General features: G+C 55.5%; 1 protein-coding gene across 2 annotated transcripts in view; it reads right to left on the bottom strand.

The window, feature by feature from the left end:
• The window catches only part of CRAMP1 (cramped chromatin regulator homolog 1), a 44,506-nt gene extending 26,877 nt beyond the window's left edge, over positions 1–17,629 (bottom strand). The window contains exons 1-6 of one of the 2 annotated variants that reach the window (XM_018040034.1): positions 17,334–17,629; positions 14,912–15,258; positions 5,690–5,883; positions 3,718–3,871; positions 2,180–2,263; positions 697–745 (exon numbers count right to left, since the gene is read on the bottom strand). In XM_018040034.1, coding sequence (XP_017895523.1) covers positions 697–745; positions 2,180–2,263; positions 3,718–3,871; positions 5,690–5,883; positions 14,912–15,257 — 827 coding nt within the window. In that variant the 5' untranslated portion in view covers position 15,258; positions 17,334–17,629. Of the gene's footprint in view, positions 1–696; positions 746–2,179; positions 2,264–3,717; positions 3,872–5,689; positions 5,884–14,911; positions 15,259–15,616; positions 15,703–17,333 lie in introns of those variants that run through there. The other variant, XM_018040033.1, reaches the window with a different exon arrangement.

Genomic DNA, 18,789 nt, shown 5'->3' with positions numbered 1-18,789 from the left:
CCATACCCCACACCTCTGGGAAGCTTGGTGTGCCCAGTGATGCCAGCTGGCCAAGCCACCTGCTCCTCCTGGCCACCAGGACGAGTCTCTGCTCTTTTATACATGGTGGTGCAAACAACCTGGTCACTCTCAGGCCTGCTCAGACGGGTGGCAGTTCAGACACAGAGCCTAGGAACCCACCGCCAGCCTCTGTGAGCACAGATGCTGGGCCAGAGCCAAAGCGCAAAAGCACATGGTCAGTCCGCCTGGAAGGCCCTCAGTCTGAGGGACAGGGGCCCACCGGCCATCCAACATCAGGCCAAGGAAGGAGAGCAGCTGGGGTGCCAACACGGCTGCCAGAAAAACGCACAGGACAGATGGCCTTCCAGAGGCAAGAGGAAGCCCCACGCCACAAAGCACGAGACTGAGGAGACGAGTGAGACCGTGAGAGTGAGAGCCGAGTGGAGACCTGCAAAGAACAGGGATGGACCCCAGGTGGGGGAGAAGCTGGCGCAGGTCAATCCACTCCCCTGGGCTGGCCACCTCCTAACAGGCAGATGCTTAGCTGCAAGGAGATAAGGGTTAACTCTGACGCGTTCAAGTTTTAATGGTTCTCACTGAGAAAAGAGGAGAAAACTGCATGTATTTCAAGGTCTATATTTGAGAAAAAAGTGCAAACTCATGGGAGCCAGCCTGCCACCCACGCCATCTACTCACCCAGCCTGAATGAGCTCGTTCAGCTTCGTGGCATTCTTGTCGTCCATGCCTTCGGTGCAAAAACAAACACACGTGAGCATCAAGGTGCCAGGAGCAGAGCCCAGCAAGATTCCATGTGATTATCTTCAGCGCACAATCCAAACCACTTAATGGAGCACCAGGGCCTCCCAGAGTAATATCCGTGTCAGCTACAGCCCCCCAGAACCCACATGTCACCTGCACTAAGAGCACTGTCCCCTCGCCACCAACCACTCACCCACAACTACCTCAGGAGACACCACCCTTTCCTGGGGACCATCATGCCCCACTACGCTTGTCCTGCTGGGTTCCTGGGCTACTTGTGGGCTTGCCTCCAACAGCTCTGCCAAAGCATGGGCCAAGGCCCTGTGTGTTTACTAGAGTGGGTGCGCACCACCGCCCCCCCACAACCCAGGCGACAGGAAGTTGACAAAAGGACAAGGCTGGGGGAGCCTTCTGTGGGGAGGGGTCCAGCTGGGTGACACGCATGGGAAGACCAAAGACAGAGCCCCAGCACTGCGCCAGCACTCCAGGACCAGAAGTGCTTCTGGGCAGGACCGGGATTCAGGGGCTTAGCAGAGCACTCAGAGCAGGAGCCAGGGGTCTGTTTAGGAGTCCTCAGCCTGCAGGAGGAGGGGCAGGGAGCTGGGACGCCTGGCCCTTCCTTCAGAGGCTCCTGGAAGTCCTGCCTGTTTCAGGGAGCACAGGTCACCAAGGGAATGCCCGCCCCACCAGCCTGCCCGCTGTGACGCACTCGGTGGCAGCTCATCCTCATCTCACAAGGTGGCCCTGCAGGGCTGTGCCTTCCCAAGCCATGTTGACAGGCTGCAGCCTCACGTGTACAGTCACACGGGAAGGCCAGAACACCTGTACAGCTAAAAGGAATCTAGTTACGAGGAGACGCTCAGACCAAGGCAAAGGGAGGGTCCCAGACCCTGCAGAGCACCAGAGTTGGGAAAGACCAGGAAGTGGGGCGGTTCTAAATCCAGACCCAGGAGACACAGCAGCTGTGAATAGGCATGTTGTGGATAGGCGTGCACCGTCTGGCGTGGTGGATGTCCTGGGAGACCTGAGTTGGGCAGAAGACCAGTGAGGCTGTGGTGCCCACTGGAAACATCTTACACATGCTGGGCGTGCAGGGGAACATCCTTGTTCTCAGGGGCCAGAGGCTGAGGGGTTCACAGTGTGCTTGGGTGTCTGCAACTTACAGTCCCATGGCTGAGCAAGAAGAAAGCCAGTGTGTGGAGGGGCTGGGGGCAGGAGAGGTAACAGATATGGTCAAGGTTCAGGCCAGTAAAATCTAAACGACAGTGTGTGAGGTCAATACATCCTCCTTCAATACTTCTACATGTTAAAACATTCTGTACATTAAAATGTTTTCAGGCTGAAAGCTGGGAAGAAAACAAAGAGCCCCAGGACTAAAGCTGCAGCCCCACCGGGAGGAGGCCCTGGGGAAGGTACTCACAGCCCCCGATCTTCTTGCGCAGCTCCCCGTAGCAGATGAGGCCATATAGCTCCTGGGACGACTTCTTGAGCCCGCGGGAGAACACTGAAAACGAGGGAAGGCGCAGCTTCAGAAGGCGAGCATGGACGTGCAGGGCTCGAGGTCACGCCAGGGCACTGGGGGTGCTTCTTGGCTTTGACCCCTGCTCCCTGGACCACAGGGCAGAGTACACAGCAATATGGTGCTCTTTTTGCACTTTTCAGAAGAAAAAGAGGGAAGAGGGGACCCTAACCGGCAGAGCAACGTCCCTAGAGAGAAAATGGAATGCCCAACATGGTGGGCTTCCACCAGGCGTGGGAGTGTGGGACCACCTCTCTATGCACAGACCTGGCTGAGCCCTGACGAGGGTGGAGAGTGGTGGGGGCCGGGCAGCACAGACAGATCTGAGAAGCTCAGAACAGAACCAGCAAGACCGACAGGTGGATAGGAGACATCCACAGAGATTCAAAGCAAAGACGGGGACACTGTCACGGGAAGTGCAGTGACCATCACAACCGCGACTGTCTGGAGCTTGGTCCACAGTCCCGAGAGCCCTGTTGCTGGCCATGGCATCGAGAAAGGACTTCTCCAGGGCAGAGGACAGCAAACCATGGCTTGCGAGCCAGACCCAGCCAGGGCTCTCTATAAACACTCAAATGCAGCAGCAGCAGCAGCACACAGTCCTCCACGCCCCGTCCACGTGAGCGAGGAAGCAGGGTGAAGTAGTTTCAGTAGACAGTAACCCTCCAAAGCCAGACTTCTTATACAAGGACAGTTCGGACCACCCCTGGGCCTTTCCAGGCTGGAGGAAGCCCCGGCCCTGGGACCCTGACCACAGGGAGAAGCCGCGGGGAAGCCGGAGGGGTCATCGGGGAGGCGAGAACTTGCTGCCCGGCCAAAGACCACCTGCGAGGCACAGGCAGAGTTCACAGGAGGGGTGTGAGCACGGCCACCACGGTCATCCTGCATCAGCACTGCTGCTGACGGGGAGTGCCAGAACCGGGCGGTCACAGGGGGACTGAGCCATGAGAAGGGGCAGAAGTGACACGGACACGGCTCTCCCAGCGTGTGGACCAAGGCGGCGGCAATGCCTCCCCGGGGACAGAGACGCTAACGGAAGGGGTACTCTGAGCAGCAGTCAGGACTGCACCTGGCATGACCTAGACGTGTGACTTCAAGACAGTACCACACAAACCAGACTCAAACATAGGCGACGAGGGCCTGGGAAAGCGCTGGATGGCCAGCCCCCCACCCCCAGCCTTCCACGCCAGGCCCGGCCCACTCCTAACCCACCAGGGCCCCCTGGGGAGAAGGGCGGGGAATGAAGAGGTAGGATCCAGAACCATGGTACCCTCCCTCCCAGCAAGTGAGCCAGGCACCCAGACGCCACAGGCGTCCTCGCAGTTCAGCCCAACTGCCAGCTACAAGGCCTCCTGCCAGCAGGCGTGCTGAGCCGAGAACACGCCGGGTCGTGCGCTGGGCGGGCACGGGGCCAGCGCGAGGCGGCAGGCGGCGCTCACCGTTGTCGAAGTCGATGTACTTGGTGATCTTGTGCCATGTGCGATAGTAGAAGTGCCGCACCTGCTCCTTGTTCTTCACCATGCCGGCCGGCCGGCCCTTCTTCCGGTACTTCAGCGCGATGTTGTTCTGGATGGCCTCGAAGTCCTTCCCGTGCTGCAAGACAGAGCCCGCGGCACGCACACGGCAGTCACGGCGAGGCAGCCTCTGGACGAGGCAGACGCTTCACAGATCGTACTGGGCGTGACCTGCAGCCCGGCTTCCCCACAACCTCAGGTTTCCATCAGAGCAGTAGACAAAGCAGCAACAGGGCGGCCGTGACAGGCGGGCACCAAGAGGCAAGGAGCCGGAGCAGGAGACACGGAACGCTTACCACTTGGACAAAGAGCTTACCCTCCAGAGTTCTTTAGAGCCCATGAAATGAGACACCCCCATAACAATAATCAGCAGATATGACAGGATGGAGGAGCTCAGGGTGCTGTGTATCTGGTATCTTAAAACAACACATCAACTATTCAGAAATAGTCTCACCAATTCACTCATACAAAAGGTATTAAACAGGATCACACAGAATGCGCTCTGAATACAGCTGCGGACCTTCCTTCAGCAACTCCACGCAGAAGCCAAGTACAGCTTAGATTTTTTAGGACAGACTTTACACTCCAGAGAACACAGTGTCAATGCTGTCCAGGTACTGCCCATGACTGAAACTCTCATCAACACAAAGCAAGCAAGAGCATGGGAAGGGACCTGGAGGTAACAGCATGCCGGCAGCAATGAGCACCATGGGTGCCCAAGGCTTGGCTTCTAAATCCCACTTTCCAAAAGGAACAGAGTTCCTTGCGAAAACGGGCATTGCCAAGTCTGGGGCAAGAAAAACACCAGGAACGTCTAGAGCATCCTGTGGTGCCAGAGAGAAAGGAAGTACTCAAGGTTGAATGGAAACATGTTAGAAGGACACAGGAGCCAACATAAATGGAGAAGGGAGAGCTCCTGGCATGGGGTTCCCAATTAATAAATGTACATAGAATAAGGGAGCCAGAAGGTTGTCACTGGGCACACACCACAGTAATAGTTGTTTCAGTAAGCAGCAGCATTGGTTGCTTAAGTTAGAAGAAGGAAAATGATGCGAAACAGGGTATTCATAGTTTCGAAGTTAAAAAAAAAGAGGAAGACTTGGCAGTGGAGACCCTGAGATATGCAACCTCAGTGCAGAGACCAAGGTTCACACAGCAGGCCCAAGAGCACAGCACAGGCTCCCACAAGGACACACCAAGGATGCACAGCACTCCTGCGGCACTCTCAACACAAAGCTTAAGCTCAGCCACAAGGAAATGTCAGGTGAGCCCAACGCTTCACAAGAGACCAGGGTAAAAAGGGGAGACTGAGGGACCTGTCCCAACTGGGAGGAGCCAACCACAATGTGGGTCAGTGTGACCCGGGGGAGGACCCCAGAGGAAACACTGATGACATCAGGTTGATCCTCCTCACTATGTGGTCACCCTGCAGTCATGAGGGTATCAGGGAAGCAGGAAAAGGGAATGTGAACATTCCCTGGATTCTTTTTGTGGTTTTTCCAACTCTGAAATCATTTCAAAGTTTAAGATCAAAAAGTAAAAATCCTAAAGAATGAATACTCATTCTCTGTGTTAAAAGAAACAATGGCAGGTGAGCCAGGACAAGACAGAGTTGCACATGAAGTGCCTCTCCAGCATCTAGCTCAGGTACTTCCTCTCCCACAAAACTGCCACCAGCTGTAAGGGGAAGGCCCAGAGGGACAGGCACCACTCTGGGCCACTGGAGAGCATCTTAGAAGAGAGAAGCAAAGACACTTCCTAACAGCCACCTCACTAGAAACAGCTTTGAAGGTCACACCAAGGAGCTGAAGGGCCAAGGTCAGAGGGCAAGGCCTAGGGCCACCAAGTGGGGTATGACGGGGAGCCCCACTGGCCCTGCAGACTCCAGGAAGCTTACCTCATACAGCCCCTCAAAGAAGGTGTTTTTGTCCTCTGTGCTCCAGGACTCCCACTGCCGCCGAACCTTCTTGCCTTCCTCCTTCTCCCCACCCGAAGACCCCAGGTTCCTGGAGGAGGAGCGAGAGCCCCCTGCAGGGGCAGCAGGGGCAACCCCGGGCCCATTTGCAGCCGATGATCCGCCACCATCAGCTCCTTGGAGAGAAAGAACCTTACAGTGAGTGATCTGTTACCAACAGAAGCTGCCCCAGGCCCTGCCCCCAGCAAGTGAGTGACATGGTCCTGCCCTGACCTCTGACCCTCGTGAACGTTTAAACAGTGAGAAAAAGGAAACAGAGCATTTATGTGGCACCACTGAGAGTACAAGGACAAGGCCTTGCTGAGGCACTCAGCAACCTGTCTTTCTCAAATGAAGTTTTGGGTAAAATAATTATATTTTCAAACAAACAAATTGAAATTCAAAATCAAGAAAACGTCTACATGTGTGTAAGACACTACCTTCTTAAAGCTACAATTGGAACTTCAAAATATGACCCCACAGAACCTTTTAAAAGTCTCAAAACTCCCATTTTTCTTGATCACTTTTTATCAACAAAGTCTGGTGTTCTGAGAGTGAGTGACAACCCACACACGCTTTTGATGCGCCAGTTCCGTATCTTGAGATGAGTCCTTGCAGATGCTGCCGGAGGCGGCAGCACATAGAGTCCAGCATGGGGGTCCAAGCCAGGCCCAGGCCCAGAGCTCCAGGCTCCCAGGAGGGCACAGGCAGTGAGGCCAAGGCAAAGGCCACAGATAACCATACACTTTATGACCTAACCCAGCCCTCCCACCCATTCCAGTTCCTTCCTCTCAGATGGAAGGGGAACTCCCAGCGTATTTTTGTGATAACCAGTATTCTCTTTTCTCGGAACCACAGGGCCATCCAATGGTTAGAATCTGCAAACTCTAAATGACAAGGGTAAAAATAAGATCATAAAAACAAAAGTGCTTCAAACAGGAAAAGCTAAACAAGTGCAGATAACTGTTAAAATGCTTTCTTGATGAGATAATCATAAGCTTTTCCGTCAGATCCACTTCCCGGTCAGTTTGCTGGGGGCCCTCCCTGGGCAGACACGTGCTCACTGGGAACTCGGGGACATGTTTCCCTCGCCCCTTCGAGAGGGTTCTGCCTCCAAAGGGAATAAAAGACAATCGTGAGAAATAAAAGAAGTGACAAATTAAAAGTGATTCCATGCATGCTTGCAAAGACCACCCCTGCAGAATCCAAGTGCAGGGGCTGTCTGGGGCCCCAGGCAGGCCTGAGTCACTCTCCCCTCTGATGCCTCACTGTGCCTTTCAAGGTGCGGATCCTTGTAATCATATCGACACGTGTGTGCTCCGTCGCTCAGTCGTGCCTGACTCTTTTCAACCCCATGGACTATAGCCCGTCAGGTTCCTCTGTCCGTGGAATTTTCCAAGTAAGAGTAATGGAGTGGGTTGCCATTTCCAGAGGATCTTCAGACCCAAGGATCGAGCCTGCATATCTTGCATCTCCTGCATCGGCAGGCAGAATCTTTACCCCTGAGCCACCTGAGAAGGCCTAATGTCAACATAAGCAGTATCTAAAAAAAGCTGATCCCATCAGTCAGCTACTGGGCATGAGAATGTATTCATATGTGTAGAAAAACCACTCAGGTACACGGAATGCGCTTGATTCTCCTGTGGGGAAAGGTGTTATCAGGCCAGCGGGCCACCTTCAGAAACCAACATGCTCAGGTAACAGAATTCACAATTTATCAGAGTTGTACAGCCCAATTAGACGATCACTAATGAGGCTACTCAAATTTAAATCTTAATTAAATAAAACCCCAGCTCCTTAGTCACACCAGCCACAGCTCTAGCGGTCAGGGTCCACAGGGGGCCAGGGGTTCCCATGCCGGACAGCGCGGGAGGGACCCTTCTGTCACTGCACCTGTATGTTCACCCCTCGCATCCTAGACACAGTTAGGGAGGACAAGCCAGTCCCAAGCTGCTTCCTTCCGCTTCGTGAGGCTCAGCAGACCTGTACCTCAGGATCCCCGGGGGCACAGAGCGGGGGAAGGACGCCCTCGCCACAGGACCTGCCTGACTTTGTCAGTTCCTCACCAAACCAAACCCAACCCCTGACCTAACTCATGAGCCCGGCATGTCCCAAGATGTTTCAACAGGCGAGGCAACTCAGCTCGTGTGCAGGGATCGTCGGTTTCGTTCCACTGCGCGCAGCTCAGAGACACTTCCCCATGAGCTCAAGATCAGGTCACAGGTGCCGTTTAAAAGCCACTCTCAAATAAAAGAAATTCTGGTTGACTTGGAGCCCATAACTCCTCATGAGTACTCCTCTAAGGAAGCGCTGTCTGTCCACCTCTGCACCACCCACATAAAGGATTTCAGAGTCATTTTCAACTTCTGACAACACGTTCACTAAACCCTCCTTTTCCAAGACAAAGACAACTTGCTAACAATCACAGCTCAGGTTTAGCTTTGCCAGCCCACACTGGTGTCAACGTACTTGAAATAACACACATTTTTGAAAATTCTGTTAACACAGGCCTCCTGCTGGCTTTTGCGAGATTTCGCTGGTGACCCGCAACAAGGAGGATGAACAGTGACGGAAAACTGAATGAAAGCATCTCTGGGCCTGGAGGGACCTCAGGGGTACCCACAGAATACACCAAACCAGCAGACGTGAAGAAAAGGGCGACTTAAAAGCTGCTCCAAGGAGGTCCTTGAGGCCACCAACCACACCCTCTTCAAGGCCAGAGGTCAGAGCAGCAATGCTCAGCCTCTCCTGCTCAGGTTTCAGAAACAGTTCATCCTCAGTAGAGGAAAATAAAGCTAAGGACCCTCAGGCAACCATTTCCACGTCTGCTGCCCGTCACTCTAGACCTTGAATGCTTCTCAGAAATAGAGTAGAATCACAAAACTTCATGGGGGGGAGAGAACACAGCACCTGGTACATCCCTGAAAATTCAGATGAGAAGGAGGAAGAATGGCGGCCCACCTGAGCTCTGGTTCCTTCAAGCGCTGCAACTCAAGCGGGAAAGGACAGGCAGGATCAGAGACACTGGGAGAACGAGATGGTTACCGGGAAAAGTCCAGAAAGAGTGACGACTGAAGGGGGAAGCCAGAGAAGCCAGAGAGAAGAATGGAGGCGCAGGAAGGCAAAGGGGGGCGGGGGATGTGGAGAAGACAACTCTGAACAAGCCTTAGTGGGCGCGGCGCTCTCCCTGGGGTGGGCGTGGGTATGCACAGGCCCCAAGTCAACGCGACACCTGCAACCGTGCTTGAGGCCACAAATTTAGTCAGAGCCCGCACGTGAGAAGTGAGCACTGGGAAGGCAGGAGGGAAAGGATGCACGAGACCGGAGCCTGGCGGCCTCTCTGTGCCTCAGAGCAGGAACGGCTGCGTCAGGCCTCAGCGCGCTCAGCGAGAGCTGGGGAGCCGGCGCCGTCCCTCCCACCCACCACTGGCCCCGGAGGCCCGGCACCACCTTGGAGCAGGCCCTTCAGCGCCCTTTCTGGTCTCCCAGACCACCCACTCGGGCTGCACCCTTCTCCAGGGCTCATGTTTGAGGAACACAGACGTGCAGCCTCTGTCTGCGTCCCCCGCTGCCCGGCCGTCCACTCCAGACAAGCTAGACCGCCCGCTCTCTCTGCCCGTGCCCCCTCAGCACCGTGCAGCAGAGAACCAGCCAGCTTTCTGCCGGAAGCGCAGGTGCCCAGCCCCGAGGAGCGCATCTGGATGCCCTGCTCCCTTCTGTCCTCGTGTGCAGTCACCATCACCAGGGGGAAAGAAGCCCTGAAAGCGGGAAAGCCACATGGTCCAGGCGGCCGGGGCCCAGCCAGTTCCCCTCCTCTCACTCCAGACCTGGCGTCGTCCTCCCGGGACATGGGGCTTCTTCAGGATGTGTGACGTCCCGGTGGCCATCACCCGGGCCGTGGCTGCCTCAGCATTTATGACACACAGAGTCACGGGCAGATGAGGGAGAGATCCTGGTCTCAGTGGCCCCCGTCTGTGACGGAGGCGGCGGCAGGCTCAGGACTCGGGGGGACGCTGGCCTAGCATGGCCATGTGACTTCCCAGGGGACGCCCCATCACGGCACACTCTCTGTCCTCAGCCTTCCTCTGGAGACTGCAAACTTCCTGAGCATAACATCAAAGTCCCAGGGGACAGGAAGACCCTGTCAGGCTGCACTCGAGGGCTTCAGAAACATCCACCCAAGCCCGCCTGCGCTGGGCAAGAGGCGCACTCCCGTCTCGCCGCCTGCCGGCCCCCAGCCCCACTAGGGCGCTGCCTGGCACCGCGGAGGCTCACGGCCGAGAGGGCGGCATGCCCAACAGGAGGCCTGGCGGGCGCCCCAGGCTGTGCTCAGTCCAAACGGGAGGTGTGACACCCAGGGTCTCAGAGGTGCTTCTGTGCCGCTGCTGAAAAAGCCTTCTCCACCAAGGCACACGGGGGGCGGTTCCCAGGAAGGGTGCCGCCCCACGGACGAATCGAAGCACCCCCATCCCCACTGCCCACCACGTTCACTGGGCCCCGAGAGCCGCGTGCTGCCCACTAGGACCGCCCCCAGCACTTGGCACTCCATCTGCCTCAGCGGCACCTCGTGATGCTCAGTGTCCCCCTCTCTCAAACCAGGCGTGGCCTCCCGCGAAGACTTTCGCTCCTCTCACAGGTGTTTAAGACAAACACAACTACGACCCAGTGTTCCCACTAAAACGCACACCCTCCTCACGAAGTAACATAGGGACCACAACTCCCAGGCACGTTTCACATGCTGGTCCTCAGTGCTGAGACCACCACCCTTTCCTGATGTGATAGAGCACTCCAGCACACCCCCATCCCGGACAAAGACGGTTTTTGCATCTGTGACTGCTATCTTTGTATTTTCATATCATCCAAAACAGGACACAACGTGCTGCTGCTGCCGCTGCTAAGTCGCTTCAGTCGTGTCCAACTCTTCGCGACCCCATGGACTGCAGCCCACCAGGCTCCTCTGTCCATGGGATTTTCCAGGCAAATGAAATGAAAACCCTGACACGTGTACACTCTGGGCACCAGACAACCACGGAAGCTCACGAGACACCATGGAAACATCGGTGTCGACGTTGAAAGTCAAGGAAGTACTAATACTCCATAGTTAGCTCAGCCTTTAAACCAAAATTCAACTGTTCCCTCACCTACTCGCCCAGGCTATCTGTCCACGTTTTGGACGTGGAGCCGGCTCAGAGCACAGCTCTGACTGAGGGACTCCCTAGAAGCTCTGCTCCACAGGCGGCTCCCCTCCATCCGGCCTGGCTCTGTTGTGGCCGCTCTGACACGGCCCGGGCCGGCGGGTCTCCTGACCCACTGCACACAGAGGGGCCTGTGTCACCCAACAGATCCCACGTCGCAGTCCCCATGGCTCCTGCACACGCAGCCTTGGTGGGGAGAGAGGCACGTGCTAGACACAGCTGGAAGAATGGCCCGCCTCTCACTTCTCCTCCCAACAAGCTGAGACCTTCACAGAGCCTGAGGGACCCTGGGGTGATGATCCAACTGGCCACAAGGACCACAACGCTCCGGCCTCACGGTTTCCGGAGGGTCGGGTGTGTCCCCCTGCCCCTGGTGGGTATGGAAGGCAGGGAATGCCCCGCCCAGCTGTCTGGCCTGGGGAGGGATGAGAGTGACCGCGGCATGGATGCCAGCAGAGCCTCGCCAGGCCGGGCACTCTGTGAGGTGAGGGCTAAGGAGAGCCCACCAGGGAGACAACCACCTGGCCTCCCAGCCTCTGCCTTCTCGTAGGACCCCAGGCGCCCCTGAGCCGAGGAAAGCGCGGCCTCGGCCGTGGCCTGACCTGTCTGCTGCTGAACGGAAGGAACATAAAGTTCGGGCAGGGCAAGCACCCCTCCAGCCCAGCTGAACGAACGCCTGGACCTCAGGGTGGAGACACCGGGCTCCCAACCGCATATCCAAAAGGATACCGTCTCCCCAGGGTCGGCCTCAACAGGGTGAGGTACATCTGAGACACCTTTAAAAAAAAACCCTGGAAGGTACAGGCAGACCCCAGACTAAGCAAAGTGCAAACGCTTTCTGTACACGGAATCGCTGATTTCTAAGCACGGCACAGTAAAGCCAGACAACGCAACCGCACTGTGGAGACGGTGCCTCCTCTGACTTGCTCCTTGACTCTGCAGAAGCGGCCTTCTTGGGTGGGGGGAGGGGACAGCCTTGGAACCAGAGGGTTGGACTCTGCCCCCAACTCAGGCGTCCCCTGAGGCTCCCCACCCCCTAGCGGCTCGGGGGGCATTCCTGGCACCTCTATCCTACCTCCCAACAGGCGACCCCGCCCACCCCCTCAGACTCGGCCTGAAGCTTGACCTGGCAGCCAGGCCCGCTTTCCCTAAGAGCAGCCTGTTCGCCGGTCGTGCAGGGCTTCAGGGAGCTACTCATTTCAGCGAGGCAGGCATGGGGTTGTCCCCTTTACAGACAAAGAACCTGAGGTGTGCAGCGTGGACTGAACACACGGGAAGGGTGTGGGGCTCTGTCTCCTGGCCTGGCTCCTGCAGGTCGCGAAGTCAGTCTCTAGTGTGTTCTCAGGCCACTTGGGGCGCATGGCAGGGCCAGGGGAGCATCTGTTTTGACATCAAGCAGAGCCACTGGTTTCTGACCTGCAGCCTTCCTTCTGTCTCAGCTGAGCACGTTATCTGAACAACACTCCTCGGTATCTGCGCCCAAATAAAAAGCAAAGTAACAGAGGTGCAAGATGCCTGGCACACAGGTGCTAAATCATTGCCACTTGCCCCTGGTCAATTCAAAAAGGATTTGATTCAGACTTCCACTTCTGGTTTTTCACTGAAGTTGACAAAAGAGTCCATTCTTATGAAAAAAGAAAAGACTGTACTTGTGTGGACAGAAGCAAAATGAAAACTTCCTTTCCTCCCCAAGCCTTTTCCTCCCAAACGCCGGCAGAGTTCTCCATGCGTTAAGACTGAAACTGGAAAGTGGTCAGTAACCAAAGGAGCCTTCTCTGGCTGGGCTGTGATTGTACCTCAAATATAATGGAAATTTTTACTTTCCTGAAGTGAAAAAACCAGAAAAATTCCCTTACTGGTCCATGCTCATCACTACAGGTGGAGAATTCCACCGTCTGTGCGACAAACAGCTCCTCCAAAAATGTTCCTCAAGGTTACAACTGACCTACTCTCTGCAGGTCAAAGGGGCAGGAGAGGGAACAGAGGCTGCCGAGGCAGGCGGGGGATGTCCTGGGCATGGGGAAACTTGAAGCACAGCCCAGCGGCGGCCTCAACCGGGAAGCTCCAGGCCAGAGGCAGGCCCAGGAGTCTGTGAAGCAGAGGAAACACACTTTCCACTCCTCTCCCAAACATCACCAGCACCACAGTTTAGCTTCATTATTCACTTTAGCAAACTTCTGCATGCCAAACGGAATATACACAAGCTGTAAGCAGCACCATTTCTAGCAAACTTCCATTTCCCTGATGGGAACTGGATGGCTGCTCCAACCACGTTTGGGCAAGAATTAAGAACAGATCCGAGGCCAGGCTAATCAGAAACCTTCCCCATCAGACCCACACTCAACTGTGCAAGGGAAAGCAAACCACCCCTCACCCACTGCCAACATTCTAACTGAAGTCTCACATCACATCCACGCCACATCACCTCACAGGTAGCCATTTACAGGGGGCAGAGAGCTTCCAGCGCCTTGCTCCATCGCCTCGCTCCATTTCAGCAGCCACACGTGGACAGAGGGGAGCCATCCCCGGCACTCCTCAATTCACAGGGAAGGACGCCTCTCCAAGGAGAAAGCCGGCAAGAGGGGTCAAGCGAGCAGACTGAGGTCAGAGGGCCAGGGGACCGAAGCCAGACACTCTGACTGGACGTCAGAGCCAGTGCTTCTGAAGTCACAGACCCTTGGAGGCTCCCTAGCACTTATACGTGGTAACTTAAGATATCTCCCTGACTAGGAGTGAAAAACTGCTTTTTACAAAACAAAGCCAGGAAAACCAATTACTGTTTTCCTAATAAATCAGCAACTTTCACACCAAAATAAACTTCTATGAGACAAGTTTTAACTTCTGAAGCATACAAAATTATCTCATGCTTACATCTCCAAGTGAGTATACTTATATCAAAAATCTTCACCAAAAAAGAAAAAGAGTAAGGCTATGATTTCAGAGAACAGTCCTCCTCATCTGAGAATGAGGCAGAAGTTACCAAGTTTAACTGCACACGTTTGGCACAGATCTCCAAAATAGGTCCTCCACTAGCTTCTGAGATATTTCCTTCTTAATATTATCAGGACCAGCTAATGATTTAAATTCCATCTCCCAAGGAACAAAGTAAAAGTTTTTCTCATGTGAAATTCACTAGAAAATGGTGTTACATATGCTACCTATAAAAGTGCTGCAAACTTGGCCGGAAACAAAGAGTATTAAGAACAATTCACTTGCACCATTAAGAAATAACTGAATGCTGAAATATAAATAGATACAAACAGAAAACAATACATGGTTTTCTTATTATTTTGATAGGGACTCTAGTAAAGCTGAGACGTCCTCAACAACCCGAGAATGCCAGGACAAATCCTGTGGACTGCTGCTTGTTTATGTCAGGTCATACATGTTTTCACCACTTACTAAACGCTACAGACGTTCTCATGGCACCCAAGGAAACCTTAGTAGAAACTCAAAGGGCAATGTCTTGAGGCCCTTAACACTCTCCAGCCTGGCACACCTGAAGTAGAGGGTGATGGGCCCAAGGCGGACCCTCGGAATCATTCATTTTCGACTTATCAACCTTTCCCCACAAGAGTTTCAAAAGTCCATTCCTTTGTTGTATTTTCACCATCTGAGGCTGAGGAAAAGACACAGCCCGTAATTCCTCAATCCCTTTCTAAACTACTGTTTACTGTTTAAAATAGCCTACCATATAAATCACCCAAGCACCTTTGATGGAGGGAAAAAATTCAACCATCAGAAATCTATTTGTCCAAGGAAAGAATACTTACTGCCTCTTAACACACTCGAAACACAGGAACAGTCTCTTTGGAGCAGGAAGAGAGCATGTCCCCTTCAAAGTGCCACTCAAAGTGTGGGTGCAGACACACGAGGGAACCCCAGCTGGGTGGAGGCAGGGAGGCATGAGGGAGGGGCCCCCCACCGCGGGAGCAAGGGCACACCCTGCAAGGGGCCCGGGTCGCCTTACCTTTCCCGCGGGGCCCGGAGCTGCCCGCACCGCTGCTCCCCCCAGCGCAGGACGAGTCCTTCCTGAGCCTCTTGCTCTGTGGCCTCACGCTGGACCTGAGGAAGTGGTGCTGATCCTGGGGGCAGGCGGGCGGCGGGGACGGGGCCTGTGGGCCGCCAGAGGGGGCCTGGGGGCCGTCGCCGCCGTCCCGGGGGGTCTTGCCGTCCCTCTTTGTGCCGCCGCTCTCCTCGGCCGCGTCCCCGCCGCCGGGCCCCTCTCCTTCCAGGGAGTCTTCCTCGGCCGACCTCTTGCCCAGCCTCTTGAGCCCGTCCTCCCCGCCGCCGCCGTCTCCCAACTTCACTGTCATCCTGGCCGGGGCGGGGGAGAGGGGACCCGGGTGAGGCGCGCGGCCCGCAGCCTGCGAGAAGTTTAGCCGCACCGATCCCCTCTCAACATGGCCGCCGTTGTTTGTTCCAGATCCCCTCCCGCGGCCCGCCCGCCCGAGCCCGGCCAGCGGGCCCGAGTCGCCGCCCGCCGGACCCCGGCCGGGACCCCCGCGCGCCTGCCCGCCCGACGCCCAGGAAACGGTGGCCGGCGACGCGGAGGCGGCGGGGCGGCAGCTGGGCGGCCGCGCCCGGACGGCCCTGCCCGCGCGGCGCCCCGGTCCAGGGTCGGAGAAGGGGCAGAGGGCCAGGGTCGGGGTCCAGGGGTCCTGCAGCCACCTACCCGAAGGGCCCGCGGCTCATGGCCTGCGCGCCGGGCAGCCCGCGCGCCGGCCTCGCTCCCCGCGCTGCCTGAGCCGGTCGGGCCTTGGCGCCCGCGCCCCTCGACCCCACCCCACCCCACCCCGCCCCCCAAAACGCGCGGGGCTCCGGGCCCGCGCACCTGCCCCGCACTCCGGCCCCCAAAGTTGGCCCTGGAGCGAGGGTGAGGGGCCCGGATCGACCCCGGCCGTGCAGAGGCGCGGGCTCGCCTGCGTACACAGGGAACTCCATGGTGGCCCGAGGCTGCCAGTCCGCCTGCTTATTTTAAAACAGACATAAAGAATAATAAGCTGGGGGTTTCTGGGAGTCTTGCTTCTGAGGGTGGGAGATGTGTACTGCTGTGGGGATTTACGAATTAAAAATGCTTTTCAACAAAGGAGCCTGCTGTGTGGAACAGACTAGAGTCACCCGTGGAAGGGACAGCACAGTAACCTCCAGGTAGGAACGGACAGAAGAGGATTCTGCCAAAGCTCTAGGCAACCATGAATAAAACTCCTGCACTAACTGTGACCCTCTGTTGTGGGCAATGTCATCGACAAAATATGATGACTTTAAAAATGTCTGTCGCCCAGAAAGCAGATCCACTCAATTTATTCAAAGAGATTCAGGTACTATCAACGTTGTAAGTCCAGAAATAGTAATGTGCACATGCGATGAAGCAAGAAAAGTAAAAACTAGATTCCTCAACAGGTGTTGATACTGTGCCCAAACTGTGTTTGATATGCTCAACACGACTGCTGAGAAAAGGAAAATGAGAGCAAGACATCAAGGCCAACAATGAAATACAGTAAAAGGAGTGTAAGGACCTCTCCGAGAAAGACTTGGAAATGATTAAAATCATAGTGATACCTACTACTGCTCAAAAGTATTATGCCTCAAAACTACCTGCTACAGCTTTCATCTGTTGAAATTGATGTCATAAACCATCCGAATCCACGCCAGTCGAAAATAAAAAAACCTGCCATGCCAAAGAATACAACTATGTAAGACAGATGGCCAAATTTAAAGGACTTCGTGGTAGGACAGGACATCTCACTATTCATCCCTTATCCTATCCGTTTCTACTTAAGAAACCTGAAAATACCCCAAATAACCTTCTCTGCGTTATAATGTGGCGAACCCTACCTTCCAGGAACCAAGCCATCATCCCAAAGCTACCCACAGTCAACCCAGGACCCAGACAGTGGTTCTATCAGCTACAACAGAATAAACTTTCCCGTCGGCGAGCTAAATCTTGGGAGACACTACCTGAATACAGAAAAACGTGGCTTTTCAGAATTCAACAGGTATTGACGTATTTCAGTCTTCCTTTGAGGGAAAAGGAAACCAGGGGATGGAATTCTCTCACGGAGTCCCTCCAACCTTACTTCCTGACCGCGCACAGAGGAGGGATCGCCTCAAGCCCCATCCCGGCAGGACACCATTTGTCACCTTCTGGGAAAGGAAAAGCAAAACCCCACGTCCCTGGCTGACTTCTAGCTGCACACAAAGAGTTCCGTCAACGCAACACTCCTGGGTCCGGGCTCCCCCGAGCCGCCCCGACGAAACACCGCGTGCGTAACCACCGCCGTCAGGGCGCAGGCCGCTTCTCCCGCAGCCCCGCTCGGGCTGGGAGCCGGCCTCGCCGCGACAGCCAGTAGGGGCGGTCCACCCCTCCTGAGCCCCCAGCCTCCGGTCACCTTTTTCATCAACGCCTCGCAGCAGCCTGGCTTCCCGGGCCCGCCGGGGTCCTCCCGGGCGCCCGCAGAACCGGCCGAGTCGGGCAGCCCGGCCCCCGAGCGCCGGCTGCTGAGAGACCGCAACGCCGCACACCGGTCCTCCCGCCTCAGAAGCAGTCGCCGAACGGCACTCGCCCCGGTACGTCCCCTCGGCGGTCGGCGTGCGGCTGAGGAGGCTGCGGGCGCCGGTGCTATCGCCCCTCAGCCTCCCAGAGGCCCGGCCCGCGGCGAACAGGAGCAGTTCCGGCTACGGCGGCCGGCGGAGTCCGCGGGGCCGACGCGCGGGGCGGGGCCGGGGCGGCGGGAGTGCGAGCCGGGGCGGGGCGACGCGCGCGGGGCCGAGCACGCCAAGGTTTCCAACGGGCGCGCCCCCTCCAGGGGCCTTCCCATTGGTCAGCGGCGGGCGCGCGCGTTTACACGCAGGGACGCTGGGTGGGGGCGGAGGGCGGATCTGCGACGCGGGTAATGTTGTGACGCTTGTGCGGACTCGTACGTCTCTCCGGATTGGTGGATCGACAGCCAATAGAGTAAGAGTCTAGCCTGTGATTGGCCCAAGCCCTGTTGACGGATGCGTGAGAAGAAAACGCCGCCTCAGCTCTGAGTCTTGAATCCGGCGCGAACCAGGCTTTTACCGAAAAAGTGTGGAAGTGCGATTGAGGCAGAGAAACACACCCTTTATTGGATTGAGTGTGAAGGCTTTCAAGTTTTTTAGCGCTGCCGATGGTGCTGGACGCATAGGTTGTTTTTCTTCGTTTGGGCGATAAAGGAGTGTTTTTCAAATTCTAGAGTTTATGGAGGAGGGATAAGAGTGATGGTGCTTAAGGGTACAAATTTGTTAAGGAGTAGGATGTAATGCACAATGTAATGCCTGCGTGCTCAGTCGTGTCCAACTCTCTGCGACCCGGTGGACTGTAACCCGCCAGGCTCCTCTGTCCGTGGGATTTCCCAGGCAAGAATACTGGAGTGGGTTGCCATTTCCTCCTCCAGGGGATCTTCCTAACCCAGGGATCGAACCCCTGTCTCCTGCATTGGCAGGCGGATTCTTTACCACTGAGCCATCTGGAAAGCTTGCACAATATAATGGATACAAACAATAATACTGGACTGACTAATGTGATAAATATCTCTGCAATCTAATAATATATAAACGGGTCAAAGTAACATTTTGTACACCTTAAATTTACGCAATATTACATACTAAATTTATTCCATAAAATCCTAGTGTTTATGAAAATGGGGTTTTTTTTAATAGAATGTTCCTTGTATGCTTAACAAATGAAAGACCTTTGCTGCTGTTTGCTATAGTAAGTTTTCTTAGTAACGTTGCTTTTTCTTTCAAAATTAGTTTAACCCACCATACCGTTAGAGCAGGATGGCACGTTGCTAATGCCTTAGGGAATGCAGTCAGCCGCCAAGG

The sequence above is a fragment of the Capra hircus genome, chromosome 25 (genome assembly GCF_001704415.2).
Source record: "Capra hircus breed San Clemente chromosome 25, ASM170441v1, whole genome shotgun sequence".
NCBI lineage: Eukaryota > Metazoa > Chordata > Mammalia > Artiodactyla > Bovidae > Capra > Capra hircus.
The sequence above is the reverse complement of the archived record's forward strand: the minus strand, read 5'-3'. Positions and strand labels throughout refer to the sequence as shown.